The sequence below is a fragment of the Musa acuminata genome, chromosome BXJ1-1 (assembly GCF_036884655.1).
Source record: "Musa acuminata AAA Group cultivar baxijiao chromosome BXJ1-1, Cavendish_Baxijiao_AAA, whole genome shotgun sequence".
NCBI classification, from domain to species: domain Eukaryota; kingdom Viridiplantae; phylum Streptophyta; class Magnoliopsida; order Zingiberales; family Musaceae; genus Musa; species Musa acuminata.
Genome location: NC_088327.1, coordinates 9,930,708 through 9,947,399, shown reverse-complemented (window position 1 = coordinate 9,947,399; position 16,692 = coordinate 9,930,708). Strand labels below are relative to the sequence as shown.

Below are 16,692 nucleotides of genomic sequence, written 5' to 3'. Positions count from 1 at the left end.
TTTGTTACTATAATAGAAGCAAAGCATCAAACCACACACAACTATTCTATAGGATGAGATATAACAATTTAAATGGCATATATTTGAGAATCAACTAGTCGGCTTGAATCAAAGTTTCATGTTACTTAAAAAATCTTTCAAAATATATATCTAGTTATCAGCATATTACAATAATCATCTTTTAAGAACAGTAAGATGTGTGTATCATAGTCTAATATGGTTAAAGAAAATAAGAGAGAAGAACGAAGAAAATCTATCCGGATACATTTGACAAGCAAAAAACTAGTGGACAATGGAAACTACACCATCTATGTAGACCCACAACACGTAGATTTAGTCCCACTCGAAGGCTCCTGACCAGGGACTACTATCTCGGTTCCTTTGAGCAGGCTTGAGTTTCCAGTAGAGTCAGACCCATCATTAGCAACAAGGGATTTCTTGCTCGTGATCCGATAGATATCAATGAGCACGGTTAGAAAAGCATTCTCAACATTAGTGGCCTCAAGAGCGGAAGTCTCCATGAAAAAGAGATTCTCGCGCTGGGCGAACTCCTTGGCATCGTCGATTGGTACAGCACGAAGAGTTCCGAGATCAGACTTATTTCCAATGAGCATTATCACAATGTTTCTATCAGTATGCCCCCGTAGTTCCTCCAGCCATCTCGTCATATGATCAAACGACTGTCGTTTCGTGATATCATAGACCAACATTGCCCCCACTGCACCCCTGTAGTAAGCACTTGTTACTGCTCGGTACCTATCAGTAATCACCATAGGAACTTCAATGTATCAGAATTCAGAGCCATGGAGAACAAAATCAGAAGAAGAAATACAGCTATTTAAGATTTTCAAGTATTGATCATTAAGACGTGGACATTACTACTGTCCAATACTAAAGCATATTCGTTCGGCCATAGTTCTCTATTCCAGAACTGAGATATTGCTAATATGTATTCACTGAAATACTCACCAGACTAGATCCAGAAAAATGGGCCTAGATTAACTTAGGGCAAAATAGCAAGTTCTATGGTCTGTCATTTTTGTTCACTAGATTAGATAGCCATAGCATCCAACTCTATGTTGGCCAATCATGAAGCTGCACTATTATGACCTCAGTACGAAGAGTTGAACCACAAAAACAGCCTCTACATCTAAGAATGAGGCTATCAATGCTCCCAGTGGGGAGCCTTGGACACTAGGCCGACCTGTGCCATAGCAGACAGATGGAAACATAAAGAATCCAGGAAGTAAAAGTAAATGGCAGCAACAAGTGGCATATTCCTTAAATGTCTCATGTATCATGGCAAGTGACTCAGGTAGTCCAAGGTGGTACCACAACCCAAAAAACAACCAATTAAACCAATCCCTCATATACCACAAACCAAGATAAGCAGCATATCCTGTTCCTATACTTGCACCATGATCTAGCATATTATACTTCCTAACTATCATTAAGAATTTGCCCCAGTTGTTCTCTCATTAATTAACACAAAATAATGTGAAACAACACAAGACAAGTAAGCTGAACTTGAATGTACATTGTAAGTTCATCTATTGTTACTGCACAAAGACAAGGTTATACTAAAAGGGAACTCAATGTTCTCTGATGCAAATTAGCTATTCATCCTACACTATTAATCATGTATGTGTAATTTAAAAAAAAATCTCCATAACAACTCACTGTATAATTTTTAATTGTTCCTGGTGTTTTGTTTTTGTCTTTGTTTTTTCATTGATTCGCTTCACAAGTAAACAGATTTTTTTAAATTGACATTCATACACTAAAAACAAAATGACTTTAGAAACAGTCATTTAGTATCTTATTTTTTATAATCACTCTTTTAATTCCATACTAATTTACCTACTTGATCAGTTTAATTTTAGATATCTAATCCATACCCAAAGAACTTTTCATTCAATTCTGTGACATCTGTTCGATTCTTGAACTTTTGTCTAAATCACTTCCATCAAGAGGTAAAAGTCATCTACACCAGATACAAACTCCAGTTGTACATTTCGGGACCTTCCATACCAAAACTCGAATAAACAATCATCAAAACATTCAAAATTCACTCAAGTGATGTTAACATACTTTGGAGACCATTTCACTAATCAAGAGGCAAATGAGAGAAAGCCCAAACATAAAGTGGTTTACATTTAGATCGTTATATGCTCATTATGTGCTACCTTTCATCTCAACCATACTAGATGTTGTCCATAATGCAGCAAGCATGATCTATTAATAAGTAGCACGGTCCTATTTTTTTAGATTCCCACTCATTTCATTCCTCAATGATAATCAAGGATTGTCAAGGCTCATGAACCATGTTAGTTACCTCTCATGTACCCAGTTTCCTAAAAATTTAAAAACATAATAAAATCTAGAGAAACTTATCAACACATTGAAGAATATTATTGATGGACACATAAATATCCTACAGAATTCCATGGTGTATATACATTCCAGTTCCAAGTACACTAGCTATGTCCTGGTGTAGCAATACATCAAATAACATGTGTTGTGCCAATTCAGACTATATTTCTGAGGCACTAGGTAGTTCACTTTTTACTACTAAATTGTTAAACAAGTTAATATCCAACCACCTCCATTCTTCAATGTTTTAGTCCTTTGTTGTCACTTACTGAGTTGGGTTTTAGACATCTCTAGACAAACATTAGTGTTTAAGAAGAAGTCTCAGATGTCTGAATTTAGACCTAAAGTCTTTAAGACATCCTCACTGTAAGAAGCTATTGTTTATTACAAGGATGTAACATATCATTGTCCGAAATCACCCATGGTGCTGTATTCCACAGTTTGATCTTTTACGCAATTTTGTCAAGGCAAAAGGAAGAGTTAGATTAATGTGTGATTACAAGCCTGGATGAAGCTGACAAACATTGCTTGATGGTGCAAAGTAGCTATCAAATTATCATCGGTCTCTAACGTGGGTGATGATTCCCCAATTGAAGAGAGATTTATGCATGGGGCTACTAGAATGCTCTTCTTCTATTTATGTGTAAAAACTTTTAGACAACAATCATTAAATTTGATCCCAATTTGGATCATCCGAAGCCCTACGGTGTCTCACTTAGGGGTTGACCTACATTTAGTTTGAGGATTTTTTATGTTCCTAAAGGTCTTCTGTTGCATTTATCATTTTCTTTTCTTTTTTGAATTATAATGTTGAATTTGACCTTTTCTATTTCTTCACCCAAATTATGCTAACTCCTGGTGAATAAAAAAAACAAGCAGTCGATTCACGAGACATTGAATTCGTATAACTATGAACCAAAACATTAGTTGCATAACCAAAAATGTACCAGGTAGCCAAATCAGACCAACAGCAAAAAGAAAAATTGCATTAGATATGACAAATTATTCCAAACAATGAAAAGAAATTGAGATACTAAGCGTTTTGGCTTCCACCAATGGCAAGCTCAGAATGATATTGGTAGGACATCTCCGTTGTATTCAATCTTATTGATTGTAACCTCTGTCTGGCCGAACAAGATGTTTAGAGTCAAAGCACTTGTATCAACAAGAAGATCAATTCATCGACATCGGGTAGGCCAGAGTACCCAATTAAAGATCAACCAGCACCAAATTCATGGGGCTAAAAGAAACCCAATAAATACGAACAGATTGGAAATCATTTAACCTGGTCTCACACAATCACATGCAGGATGAGAGAGGATCCGGAAACGTCATCTTGATCGACCAAATCAGGTAAAAGAATAAGCCAGAAACAAGAAAGAAAGAGGAACGAGAGAAAGGGGATTTGAAGAGGGAGATTAAGAGCGAACCTCTCTTGGCCGGCGGTGTCCCAGATCTGGGCCTTGATGGTCTTGTGGTCGATGGTGATGGTGCGGGTCTGGAACTCGACGCCGATGGTAGCCTTGGAGTCGATGCTGAACTCGTTGCGGCAGAAGCGGGCGAGCAGCTGCGACTTGCCCACCGCCGAGTCCCCAATCAGCACCACCTTGAACACGTAGTCGATCTTCTGGTTGAACTCCCCGTAGTGGTTCCGGCTGCTGCTACTCCCCAACGACATCCTCCCTCCCTCGCTCCCTCCCCTTCTCTCTCTCTATCTCTCAACCTCGATCCCAAGAAATCGATCGATCGATCGATCGAGGGCAAAGGAACCACAACAGCGACGACGACGATCGCCACCAAAGGCGACGACGGAAGAAGAATCACTCTCTCGATCTACGTATGCGAATTGTAATGGTTTCTCCGGGCGCCAAAAGGACCAGAAAACGGAACGGGTTGAGTTGGGGTGCAAAGGGGAGGAGAATGGAAGTCGTTCCTGGACGACCAAGCTATAGCTACTCATTTGACGTACCTCGAAGCTACCTTCCTTATAATTGTAGAAACAAAGTGAAATTTACTGGAGCCCAACGTCTCACCAGTCTGAAACCTGGTGAAGTCATGGGTACGATTCGTTGTGGTTGCACATCAAATTCCTAGAAAAAAGGTTCGATGTTCTTCCTTTTTTTCTTACTTTTTCAGGGGAAAAAAAATTAAAATTAATACTATATATAAATATATATACATATATATATATATATATCTTAAAAGTTTATGGTTATATCCATTCATCTAAAACTGTTGGTAATAATAATAATATAATTATATTATTATAATAAAAATAAAAAATAACTATATCGAAGACAATGATTTATTGACTTTGATAAACTACTCGTCAATTGCATATCAAGACAATTATAACGAGGAATAGATCATTATAATGGAAGTCATCCCATGTGTTCATGGTTGTTGACTAGGAATAGATCATTATACTTTATTTTCATTTGTTTGATTTGATATTGAAATTGGAATTCATCATTTAGTATACTGAGACTTTTGATAACCCCTCTAATGATCTTAATGTCTAAAACTACTTTGTGAATCTTTTCTCATGGATGATATTTATATTGAGAGGAAGAAAGTATACGATAAAATATATTCCATCTATAAAAATATATTTTAAAATATTTTTTTCAAAATAAGTTTTAAATATAATATAAAATTATTTTAATTTGTAATAGGATGATTTTCTTAGAAAACCTCACTTTTTTAATTTTTTAAAGATGATATTTTTTTTCAAATGATACCCATATTTTTTTATGATCCCATAAATATTCTTATTCTTCCCATTCTCACTCATCCTTTCTTGCCCGTCATTTTTATTATTTTCATTATTATTTCGGAAGTAAGAAAAAGATGATGAGAGAAAAAGAGAGGTCTATTTTATAAAGATGAGACGATATAAAAGGATAAATGATAAGAAACGAGAAAAAAAGGAGGTGACGAAAAGGATTCAAACAATTTGGCAGATGATTTGGGGTCTGCAGTTGTAGAATTAGGAGGTCTATTTTGTGGAACAAGATTTTTTTTGCAAGGGAAAATATATTTTATTGATCTATAAAAAATTGAGCAGCAATAAGATCAACTACATTAAAAAAAGAAAAAAAATATTATGATATATATATATATATATATATATATATATATATATATATATATATATATATATATATATAAATAAAGACAACCTATGAGCTTGAAAAAATTCACAATGGAAAAATGATTTAACAAGGTTTTTATATAAGAAATAATAGTCTTAAAAACTTATAATTCTCTCACTTAAAAACTTAACATCTTCATTAATAACCTAACATCATAAAAAATTAAACTTGTAGCATAGTGCACATGAGGTCTTGATGATACCAGCTGATTTATATTTCTAATTTCATTTACGGATAGTTTTTTTCTATTCGAACATTTTTTTATGCTTCAATATTATTTATTATGATCTAATTTGATGAAATAATTATCATATTAACTTATTTTGTATAGATGGTCAATCCAAAATATTTAAGTTAAGGGAAACAATAATAAGACGCTTAAATATAAATCAATCTAAATATTTTTTCCATTGCATGAAAGAATCCATGAGTGAAGTGCAGGGAAGTTTGTCCCTCACAAAGTGCATTCTTCAACACAGATTCCTTCCTCCCGGCTCATGACTGGGACTCCATTGGACGTGAAGTGTACATGGAAAGGTCTTCCTAACCTTTCACACACTTCCAAGAGCTCCTCCTTTGAAGATATCATACATTGAGCGACCCACTGCTGTAGGAAAAGGTTTCCATCAGCCCATCACCCTCAATGAAGTCTCAGTCGAAGAATTAAATGGAGGGAAAACGCCAATCCTCCTAAACTCGGTTTTGAGGGTTAAATTGTATTGATTTCTGGCCTAAGTTGGTATCATCACAGACTGCTGAATTCACTCAACGAAAGGAGGAGGGGATGTGCATTTTAGTTACCACTGTTTGATGCACTACATTGTCATGCTCAAAGTTTCCTAATTTATACTTTTTTATAGGTATTTTTTTCAAGTAAATTCTTTACCTTAATTTACAATTCAACTAATTATCTAATAGCTCGAATTCGAATCCTAATTAAATATATATTTTTTATTTAAATTAATCAAAAGCTAAATTTAATGATGTAATAAATATTTTTAATCAATCAAAACTCGAAATCTAATTGATATGGTATGTTCTGACGTCAATCATAACTCGCCAGTGGACTATCATAATGGAGTTGATGTGGTGGATAAAGGCTACGTCATCCCCCCTGCTTATGCAACAACTTGATAGTCGTCGTGGATAATAGTCCACGAGAGGTAGTATGGGCTAACTCTAGTGGTCGCCAGAGGTTGTGGTATTCGAGCGATCGATCGATCAGACCTACACTCCCATTATGTCGATCTCTTCAAATGACAAGTTGCAAGGAGTCATACGAGCTAACATCGTTAGTCGTCATGGGCAGCGATCCTCAGGTGATCAATCAGATCAACTCCCCCTTTTTTGTCGTTCTCTATGGACGACAAACCGTAGAGGATCATACGAACCAATTGTCCACATGGACAAATAACAAAATGAGGGTATTGTGATGATCATGAATGACCCCCCCTGCCCCGAGCGTTTACTCTGGGGTTAAACCTCTCTCATTGCAAGTCATTTCACTCTCATAACTTCATAATATTAGCTTGACCATCGAAGAAGTTGGGTTGGAAAATCCCTCCCAAGGTTGACTTTCGTGCAAGACCCTCGAGGAGACTAGAATCCACCTCGGATCAACCTCGGGATCACTTCGGGAAGTCAATGACTCCTTTAAATCTACCTTTAAATCATCTTGGATACTCGATGTTGTGTCATTTACCTTATCAGATCATCATTAGCGTCATCTGGACGACTTTATGCCTCCTGTTCAAGATTAATCAAGGCTACGATACTAATCAATTAGAAAAATAAGAAAGTAAGGTAATAACGTTCGTTAAGTCATCATTTATCTTTTAAAAAATATATTTATTCATCAATTATTCATAGAATATTTTTCTACTCGTAAATAACAAAGGAGAAATGCACTCGAAAAGGCACTTGAAATGGCTGACGACTTGTCCGCGGAAGCTTCTTGCGTCACATTGCTAATATCGGTGCACGGCGGACAACGTGTCGAGGCCTCGATGGAAGAAAAGCTGTCGGCTATTCTTCTCTTCGTATCTTCCCCTTTCCATTCTTTAATGGAGATGAGTCCCTGCAACATCTCTGTATACCGTACCCGATTCCCCCTCCCGTACTACTCCGCGTAAGAATGTACGTATACGTGACGACCACAGTAGAGTACTCGCTGGGGCCCTACGGCAAAGACATTGGGTACGCGACTTCGGGTGGCGTCGTCTGTTTCCCCCTTCCGCTACCCACCGAACCTCCGGTGAGGTTACCTTGAAAAAACCACGCGGCTTCTAACTTCCTGAGTGTGATATCTCTCTCACTTGACGGTGAGCACATCCTCTTCTGCAATACGGTTTAAACCGCTGCAAATTAAATATATACGCTATATAAGAAAAAAATGTAAAGGAGGATAGAGAGATGTGGGCGAGCTCTATATAACGATCCATTGCCTTCACTAAACGCTTCCCCTTTCGTTTCCTCTTCCCGCTTCGATCGGCTCCGCCGTGATTCCCCCATCCAACGAACCCCCGTTTGAATTTCGAGGCATCGATGGCTTCGAGAGCGTCTTTAGGGCTTCGATCGGGAGAGCAGAGGCGACGATCTTGAGCGATTGGCACGGTTTGGGGATTTCAGGAGGTATTTTGTGGGGGAATCGACGAATTGGGTTGTGATTCGTGGTGAGCTGCTTTGTTCGGAGGCGATTGATGGAGCCAAGGGGGAGCTCCGGCGTTGGATCCGGGAATTCCGGCACTTACACGCCGGAAATCGCCGAGTCGCTTCGCTTCGAGGAGGAGATCCAGAGCCTCATCGACCCGAGCTTCGACGCCTCATCGGCGGCTGGCGGCTCCTTCACTGCGCTCCTCGGCCTCCCCGCCAACCAGGCCGTGGAGCTCCTCCACCATCCAGGGCCCGGTGAGCCCCCCGCCTCCGCCGCGACGGATACACTCCGTCTCCCGTTCGGTTGCTCCTCCACCTTCGTGGAGCGCGCCGCCAGGTTCTCGGTCTTCGCCACCGACGACTCCCCGGCGTCGAGCTCCGGCGGGGGTCTCTCGCCTGGACTCAAGGCAGAGCCCCCGGACTCCGATTCGCCGCCGACCCTCCCGGCCCCCGCCGGGAAGCCTCGGCGGCCGTCGAAGAGGAAGGAGTGCGAGAAGAGCAAGGTAAGCCGGCGACCCCGTTGGGGTTTCCTATCCCGGTAAGATAACCTTCCTCCTTACCTAATCTCTCTTTCGTTACGCAGGCGAAGGCCGTCGCGAAGAAGAGCAAGAGCGCGGAGGAGAATACCTCTGCGGCGAAGCCCGCTGCTGAGGAGAACACCAGCGGCGACAAGCTCCCTTACGTTCACGTCCGTGCTCGCCGAGGACAAGCCACCGATAGCCACAGCTTGGCGGAGAGGGTAATCCTGCTCGATTAGCTGCTAAATAATCCATTAATTTATTGTTTGTAATATTTTATATTATATTTTAATTTATTGTAGGCGCGGAGGGAAAAAATAAATGCGCGGATGAAGCTTCTGCAGGAGCTGGTCCCGGGCTGCAGCAAGGTTGGTAATTACCTCAATCATTGGCTTGTTAGATATGATTAGCAGTAGCAATGCTGCTCCCCATGCCTTAATTAAGTTATTAAATAAATACATCCTAGTTCTAAACCTTTTTGTATTAATGAAGCTTATGGGGTGTTGGGTCCACTATTGACCATTTAAGTGCCAAATGATTTGGATCTGGGTTGGCTTACCCAACAGCGTGTCCTCGTCTTGTCCTCTAAGTTGGGTCCCCCGCCTAGTGGGATTAGCCCTTGTCGGATCTTGGTATAAAGATCCCTATCTCATCCGACCCGGTAGAGCCGATCATCGTGGACTCATTTTTTTTAATTACTATAGAAAATAAAAGTTAAAGTATTTAGATTGCATATGGTATTTTAAAAATAATAAATTATTAAAATCCTATCGATTGATGAAATTGAGATATTTTATTTGAATTGTTATATCTATTAATATTTTTAAATATATATTCTTTCACGGTGTGTAAGAGTCTGGATGTCTTGATGGAAGACATACTTGATCTCTCTTTAGAATCAATGTTATTTATATAAGTAAGTTATGTGAAAGAATAGGGATAAAAGAGAAATCAAGATTTTTATATGGATTATTTTTAAAAAAATTTGATTTTCTTAGAAGGTCTGCTAAAGCATATTTTCATAGATCAAAGTTTATCTTAATTATAATATATTTCATGAAAATCATTAAGAGGTAAAATTCCTTTGTGTATGAATTAAAATCTTATATGCAATGGTTTAAAAATAGAAGTAAATGATCGATCAGAGAAAAATCCTCGGATGCGGGTAATCGGGTAGAAAGATCCGGCACTCGTCTCTAGTGGCTCTGAAGGATAAGTTGGAAGGAGATGGAGGACAGGATGTGATTGGGGCAATTCGAGTGGTCTTTTGAGGCCTCGGAAAGGTTCATCTTTTCGGTGACAGACGCAACAGATACAGACAGCTACATTAAAATATGCACATGACAGCGGAGGAGCATCAACTACAGTAATAACTCATCCAAATTGTTGCTTATGATTGATTAGCTATTCTTTCCAGGAGAATCACACTCTGCTCTTGCCTACTGATATGACGCCCGGTGGCAGAAAGAGGACTTGAAAGTGCATTATCTAATCTTATTGCGCTGTCTTGTGACGCAGATAACAGGTACGGCATTGGTGCTCGATGAAATTATCAACCATGTCCAGTCTCTGCAAAGACAAGTCGAGGTGCGCCACTTGCCCCACCACTACCGCCCCTCTCTCTCTCTCTCTCTCTCTCAATAATGTCAGTCGCAGATTTACCAAAAAGCCCCACGCCTGTAGAACAATTGTAAGCAATAACGTCACCGATTTCTCCACCGTGCTTCGCAGTTCCTGTCGATGAAACTAGCGGCGGTCAACCCAAGGATCGACTTTAGCGGCCTCGACCACATACTATCGGCAGAGGTAACGCCTCGTTCTTCGTTCCCGTCTTCTTTCTCTGAATATCATGCGATAAAGGCCACATATAGAATATAATTCTGCCACGTTGTGTGCGCTCAAACCTCTTGATCGCGACATGATGTTGTGAGTTCCGTTTGTGGTGTATTAAATGCTCGATTGCTGTAATGCCTCACTATATGCTGATGGGCGTACCGTCGTGGTACGTCCTGAGACGGGAATCGAGTTGATTTGACGTGAAACGTTGTCGTTAATGGCAGTGTGGACCGCTGGCGGTGGCCAGCGGGTGTGGCGGAGGGGCCTCGGACCCCGCCATGTGGGCGTCAGACACGGCCGCATCCACTGGCGGAATACGGCGGATGCCGGCGCCGCCGCAGATTTGGCACCTCGATGTGGTGCACCCCCAGCAATCGTCGACGGTGTGGGAGAACAATGGCGTCGCACATCCCCACTTCCTCCTTAGCCCTGCGACCTCACTTGTTGGTTATGACCCTGCCAGTTCCGGTAATCCTTCTACCTTACTCTTACTGTTACCTGTGTTCATATGCTTGGCACATGTGTAACATTCACAATTTAGAGTATCCATGGGCTTTAAATTCTTATTGAGCTAGAATTTTAAAACGTGTCAGAGTGGATTCTGAGTTTGAAGGAAAAAATTTGGGGAGGACAAAGTAAAGAATTTTTTTTTTGGGGTGAATCCTCAATGCTCCTGTTGGAATCGGGTGGCATTGCCGGGCCCAAAACTATAAATAATTACTTCAGGCAATGAGGGCCTCCTCTTTTTTAATTTCTCTACCCCCGCCCTCACCTAGTTCTGATCTGGTCCCAATGGTCCCTTTGGCGTAGATTTCCTCCATCACTCACTTTGTACAACTATCTTTTGTTTCTGTCGATTCTGGGCGTTGGGCAACAAATTGTCGTCAGCGAAGTCGGTTTTCTTTTTCCTGTTCCGACCTCATAAGTTGACTATCGGTACCGTAAAAGGCTCATTGGGTTCGATCTTTTCGGGTCAAGTGGATGACAGCAGCATTGCCAGTTTGTTGGTTCATTTCCGTGTCAAACTTTGCTAGTTATTTTCCTTTATTTACTTTGTCGTCAAGGACACATACACATTGGACTTTCACTTAATTTCCATGTGATCTTGAAGATGTACACTGTTCGTTGGTCTCTGCCAGTAATGATGCAGCTGTCTAGCTGAGGAACAGCTCATGTTCTATTGAGAATGTTAGAACTCAAGTTCTTTTGACATTCTTGGCAAAACTTTAAGGCCTATTGGCAAATTCAAACTATCTACTGTTATACTTTTGAGACTGTTTGAATCGAACATTGAGGGTGATAATGTTTTTACCGCTTATCGAACATGCTTGTTCAACAGTAGGCACTCTTAAGAACTTTGCAAAGATCAAGAATGGCTTAAATATTCTTGTTTACAAGTTGTAACATATAAAAGATGGTGTAATTCAGCTACTTCTGCCAGTAATTAACTTTCGACTTAGAGTTTAAATAATTTTGCTCACCGAAAATTATTTGACGAATCCCAAGAATATGACAAGTGGTCATATGGATTCAGAGACAACTGTGTCCTTGTCCTTTTGTATGTGTTTAATATCAACTGGAAAAAAAAAAACCTTAATGTTGATACATGCTAGTTATAATGACTGCTGGCTGAAGCTATTTCACCAACCGGATAGAAAAGAGCTTTTTACTGTATTACTGCACTTGATTGTTGATGGTGTTAGCTAAGTAATAGTATTATGCTGTTTTAAGAAGGCATGTAGCTATATTTAACCTAGTTGCTTCTAAAAACATCTTTTAAGGTTAAAGAATGAAGGACTGTGAGTGGTTGGTGTATTACTTGTATCTTGATGCTTAATGATGGAAAAACCTCTTGGTAAAAGACTTATATTTGTATGTCTTTGTGATGGACCCAACTCCACTATCTTCATGATTGCTGCCATTTTGTTGTAAAAACCCATATCTTCATGAAAGCTGTGTTTGTAGAGACCTATGTAGTCATGAACACGATTCTATTACTTTTTTAACCTTTATGCACGTCTTAATTATCATCCTTATGTAAGCATAAATATTTTCTGACCTCTCCACATTGGTTGCTTTTTTGTTTCTGTAGTGCCACTAAATTCAAACCGACTGAAGACGGAACTCTAAACTGCAGCATTAGTGGTGCTTTGGTACTATCATAACACCTGTATGCACAGCGCAGATCTAATATATTGTTAGGATGAGTCGAGTGGACGTATTCCTTGCATTACCGTCTCTCTGATCATTAATCTGTAGAGCATGATACCCTAATTCCTCATATAGTATGCGTATATAATAAATCTTAATGTTCCTATCTAAGCAAGCAGCAGCCGTTTGATGTAAGTGGTTCAGGTCACCATTTTATAAACGAGATCACGGTTCCAAATCATTTTTGTTTAATACAGAATCAATTCAATATATATTGAACTTTGTTTCCCAGACACTCATGTTTCAAACTGCTATAGAAACTTGATGCACGCTGCATTGTATCAATAGCTTTAATTTTCAATATACCTTAAAAGATTGGTTTGATAGTGATGGATCAAACCCACTTATTAAAGATTAAAAAAGATTCAAAACATCTTTCAATATATCTTATTACACGTACATACAAACATATATATTGATCTGATAATACCCAGAATATTAATCTGATAGTGTACTAATATGCTTATCAAAGATTAAAATTATTTAAAATTTCATCAGACACCAAAAATTTTAAAGATACAAACTAGATTAAGATTTTATTAGATCACTGTAGTCACTTAGGATCAAAGAAGATCGCCGTAGGATCTAAGGAACACTGCCTTAATAACTTGAAGTAGATAAAAGAGGGAAAAATAAAAAGAAACCTTGTTAACAAAACTGATATAGATTAGAGAAAGGTTATTTCTATACCTCAAAACTCTAATCATCTTTATCACAAAGGAACAATCCCATTGCGACACCAAATACACTGTGTAGTTCGTGTACCCACCAATAGCATCAGCTATCATATACCACTTCATTTAGAGTTGCTTATACAGTCATTTGCTGATAGTATGCTAGTAGCAACTTCTGTATCAACATCACTCCCTTTCCAAAAGCCACACCTCAACTTCAGAGGATATGATATGTGAGATTACCAAAGAAAATTCACACCACCACATCATAAAAGGGAAGCAATACAAACACATGCTGTAGGACCAAAGATAACAACAAAGAAACTGCTGATACAAACAACTCGTTTACCACAGAAATGATATAAAATGCAGTTCATGTACCATGCTGATGGTAACAATTATTGACATAAAACCACATCTGCTAATCATGGACTAACAACAACACTGCCTATAAACATGTCAGATTAACAACGCAAACTTCAACTTTTTGAGAGCCTTAACACAGTAGCACAACATGAGAGGAAAAACTGCTTCATTCTTCTATAGTACTAACGTCAATAAACATAGGAATATGGTAAGAGAAAGAGGTGGAGGGGTGCAGGGAGGAACTATCGAACTTATGTATCATCCTTTGGTAATTCTTACACCTGCTGATATCACAACACCCAAAGTTCAGAGTCTGTACCTTGAACATGGAATTAATCAAATCAAGTATTGTCGAAAAGACTCGATATATGACACTTATCATGCAATACACACAAGTGGGGTTATACATTGTCTCAATGTTCATAGGTAAATGAATTTATATAAAAGAATATAAAGCAAAAGAAAAAGTTCAAGGTGGATGAATTTCCAGATAGAGGCATTAACACAAACATCGCAACACAAAAAGAGTAATCAGGGAAAAGGTAAATAAAGAAATACTACAAATACTTTGCTAATATACCATAGCAACACTTGTTCCAAAGGCTATTTCTACAAAGATCAATTCCCATCAGCAGAGGAAAGGATGACATGCAGATTTGGCTTTTGCAGAATTGAAGCATGCAGTCTATCTTGATAAGATGAAACAAATATATGACTTTTGACATGAATCCATGCACTATTTGATTATTACTACCGTCCATAGAATGTATCATGACAACCAAGTCAGAAACAAACCTAATTGAAGCATTAGACGACAGAACCACCAAAGCAGCACATATTAAAGTTTATGCAGCAGAACCAACATGGAGACCTTTTCCAACCAACAAAATAGAGTTCATGAAGCTGTAAGGATGCCCTATGCATCGGTGATCCAGCCATTTATAGCATCAAAGGACACCAAGAACCAGCTGAGTGAAAGAAAAGGCATGATAATGTCGAGATCATTGGACCAGAGTTCGTTAAGCTTCACCCCATAGCTCTAAATCTTGTCAAGCTTTTCAGCCTTAACGACAGGGTTTGCTTTGGCAATAGCATCCTGCGCTGCCTTTCGGTAATCGAATGGGCAGTCATGCTTATCCGAATAGCGGTGCACAGTGCAGAAAAGGTTCCCACACCGACAACTGAAGCCAGTCAGACCAACCCGTTTCCTACAAGTGCCACACCTGTTTGGGCCCTCCTTTGCCTTTGCTTCTCCAGCTTCGGTCAAGCCTGAAGCATTAGATGTCTGTGCTGAAATCATCTTAGGCTCCACAGAGACAACAGCTACATCAGCATTCCCAGACACAACATGCTCTTTTCCGCTACCACTGCTGCTGCCGTTCACAAGACTGTCGATCGAGGATGCTGCCATCTTGGCCCGTTCCTGCTTCTGAATCATCTCCTTGTGGCACTTGGAGCACATGTTCATGGTTGCCGCACTTCCAAAGAAACCACAGTTGTTGATGCAAAGGATTGGTCCTTCACGGGCTTGGCATCCTGTCTCATCATGCTCCATTGCTAACTCTCCTGTATCACATTAACATCAGCCGAGAACAAGAAAGTCATTTACATGACAATTTAAATCTAGTGCATAGAAAATCTAATAACTCTATTACTCACACCAATTTACGACCATAAACTCCATAGTACTTCATAACCTATATGCTCAATCTGACCCAGAAAACCAACAAAAATAAAAAAGAATAATAATTTTCCTACAAATGGGAACAGTGTAAAAAAAAGAAAAAAGCTACTTTAATCTCTCTGTCTCTCTCCTTCTCAATTATAGAAGACATCTATCTATGTCGATCTAGCGTTGAAAAAAAGAACATAGGGAAAAAAGACGGACGGGTACACAGAAGTGGCGACTATTCAAAGCCTATGACCTCAAATTAATCCCCAAACTCATCATAAACAACTAACCAAAAGGGAGAAATGAACGTTCATAAAAATCTTCTATTTTCAATCATAACAGCGAAAAAAAATCATAGCTTTGCTGCAAATCACTTGTCTTTATTTCTTGATATCCAAATAAATCGAAGTTTACCATGATCTTTGGAAAAAACAACGATAACGACTCATGAGAAAAGAATCATCTTCTCTATTATCGATTCGAGAATTTTCCCTTCACAATACGCCAAGCAATAAACATAGAAAGAACATTTCAACCTAAAAATAAAACCCTCGATCAGGTAGGAATCAACATCATTAACAAATCCAAGCCCAACCCTGACTCCCCTCAAACATGAGGAAGAAAAAAAAAGCACCTTTTTGACGGCCCTCGTCAAGATTCTTCTGCGGAGATCTCCGCCGTTCAAACCGCTTGGCGATCCCTGCTGGAAAGAAAGAAGAGTAGAAGTCGAATAAGCGAACGGATTGCAAATACTCCGCCCACTGGTTTAAGAACGAGAACAGAAATAGATCAGGTATAGTAGAAGGGAACCGAAGCCCTAACCTTAAGGCCGGAAATCGCCTCCCAATCCTCCTCGAATCGAGGACTGCCAAAGGAGAGTTATGAGAGGGAAGAGATGGAAAGGGCCAAAGAAGAGCCCGGAGAAGAAGGCATTAATTACTTAGTCGGCTTACGTGTCGTCCATACGACGCCTTCTCCCTCTTCGCTCTCGAGATTGTATGCGTGGCAGATTTTCAACCGTCCGATGCCCATCACGAAGTCGATGTCATCGCATGATTTGACACATGGGCGGCGAGAAGGCGTTCCCGCATACACTTCTCTATGCGTATACCTCTCTAAAATGAAGGATTGTGATACGTGGCGTTTCCCGACGGCTCCAGGCGCGCCAGCTTAGACCCGGTCCAAGCCTACCTGTCTCGGCAGAGCGACCGGCCAGGGAAGTTGCGATTCCCACT

The 16,692-nt window shown here is 39.6% G+C and overlaps 3 protein-coding genes across 4 annotated transcripts; 1 reads left to right on the top strand and 2 right to left on the bottom strand.

Annotated features, from left to right (window-relative positions):
- Positions 1-103: 103 nt before the first annotated feature.
- Positions 104-4,197, bottom strand: LOC135672008 (ras-related protein RGP1-like). Its single transcript, XM_065180467.1, has 2 exons — positions 3,804-4,197; positions 104-756 (listed from the first exon to the last, which is right to left on the bottom strand). Exons 1-2 carry the CDS (start codon positions 4,049-4,051, stop codon positions 309-311), a joined length of 696 nt encoding a protein of 231 aa, XP_065036539.1. The 5' UTR covers positions 4,052-4,197; the 3' UTR covers positions 104-308.
- A 3,885-nt stretch (positions 4,198-8,082) lies between these two features.
- LOC135671998 (transcription factor bHLH48-like) lies at positions 8,083-12,856 on the top strand. Its single transcript, XM_065180460.1, has 7 exons — positions 8,083-8,683; positions 8,764-8,919; positions 9,001-9,066; positions 10,217-10,285; positions 10,430-10,504; positions 10,759-11,002; positions 12,627-12,856. Exons 1-7 carry the CDS (start codon positions 8,228-8,230, stop codon positions 12,662-12,664), a joined length of 1,104 nt encoding a protein of 367 aa, XP_065036532.1. The 5' UTR covers positions 8,083-8,227; the 3' UTR covers positions 12,665-12,856.
- Positions 12,857-14,497: 1,641 nt separating this feature from the next.
- Positions 14,498-16,381, bottom strand: LOC103993464 (zinc finger A20 and AN1 domain-containing stress-associated protein 8). 2 transcript variants are annotated; one of them, XM_009413547.3, is made up of 3 exons: positions 16,280-16,381; positions 16,092-16,160; positions 14,498-15,351 (listed from the first exon to the last, which is right to left on the bottom strand). In XM_009413547.3, the coding sequence occupies exon 3, from the start codon at positions 15,338-15,340 to the stop codon at positions 14,825-14,827; it is 516 nt and encodes a 171-aa protein (XP_009411822.2). In that variant the 5' UTR covers positions 15,341-15,351; positions 16,092-16,160; positions 16,280-16,381; the 3' UTR covers positions 14,498-14,824. The 2 variants fall into 2 exon arrangements, with proteins under 2 accessions (XP_009411822.2, XP_009411831.2); XM_009413556.3 differs by having other exon boundaries at positions 16,092-16,157; positions 16,280-16,373.
- Positions 16,382-16,692: the final 311 nt, after the last annotated feature.

What these genes read in the sequence shown, in the direction of transcription:
- LOC135672008 (XM_065180467.1), bottom strand. Translation starts at nt 4,051, where the DNA reads ATGTCGTTGGGGAGTAGCAGCAGCCGGAACCACTACGGGGAGTTCAAC. An exon ending in GACACCGCCGGCCAAGAGAG is followed by an intron (nt 757 to 3,803) that starts GTTCGCTCTTAA and finishes GATTACTGATAG; the next exon opens with GTACCGAGCAGTAACAAGTG.
- LOC103993464 (XM_009413547.3), bottom strand. Translation starts at nt 15,340, where the DNA reads ATGGAGCATGATGAGACAGGATGCCAAGCCCGTGAAGGACCAATCCTT.
- LOC135671998 (XM_065180460.1), top strand. Translation starts at nt 8,228, where the DNA reads ATGGAGCCAAGGGGGAGCTCCGGCGTTGGATCCGGGAATTCCGGCACT. An exon ending in ACCACATACTATCGGCAGAG is followed by an intron (nt 10,505 to 10,758) that starts GTAACGCCTCGT and finishes CGTTAATGGCAG; the next exon opens with TGTGGACCGCTGGCGGTGGC. An exon ending in TTATGACCCTGCCAGTTCCG is followed by an intron (nt 11,003 to 12,626) that starts GTAATCCTTCTA and finishes TTGTTTCTGTAG; the next exon opens with TGCCACTAAATTCAAACCGA.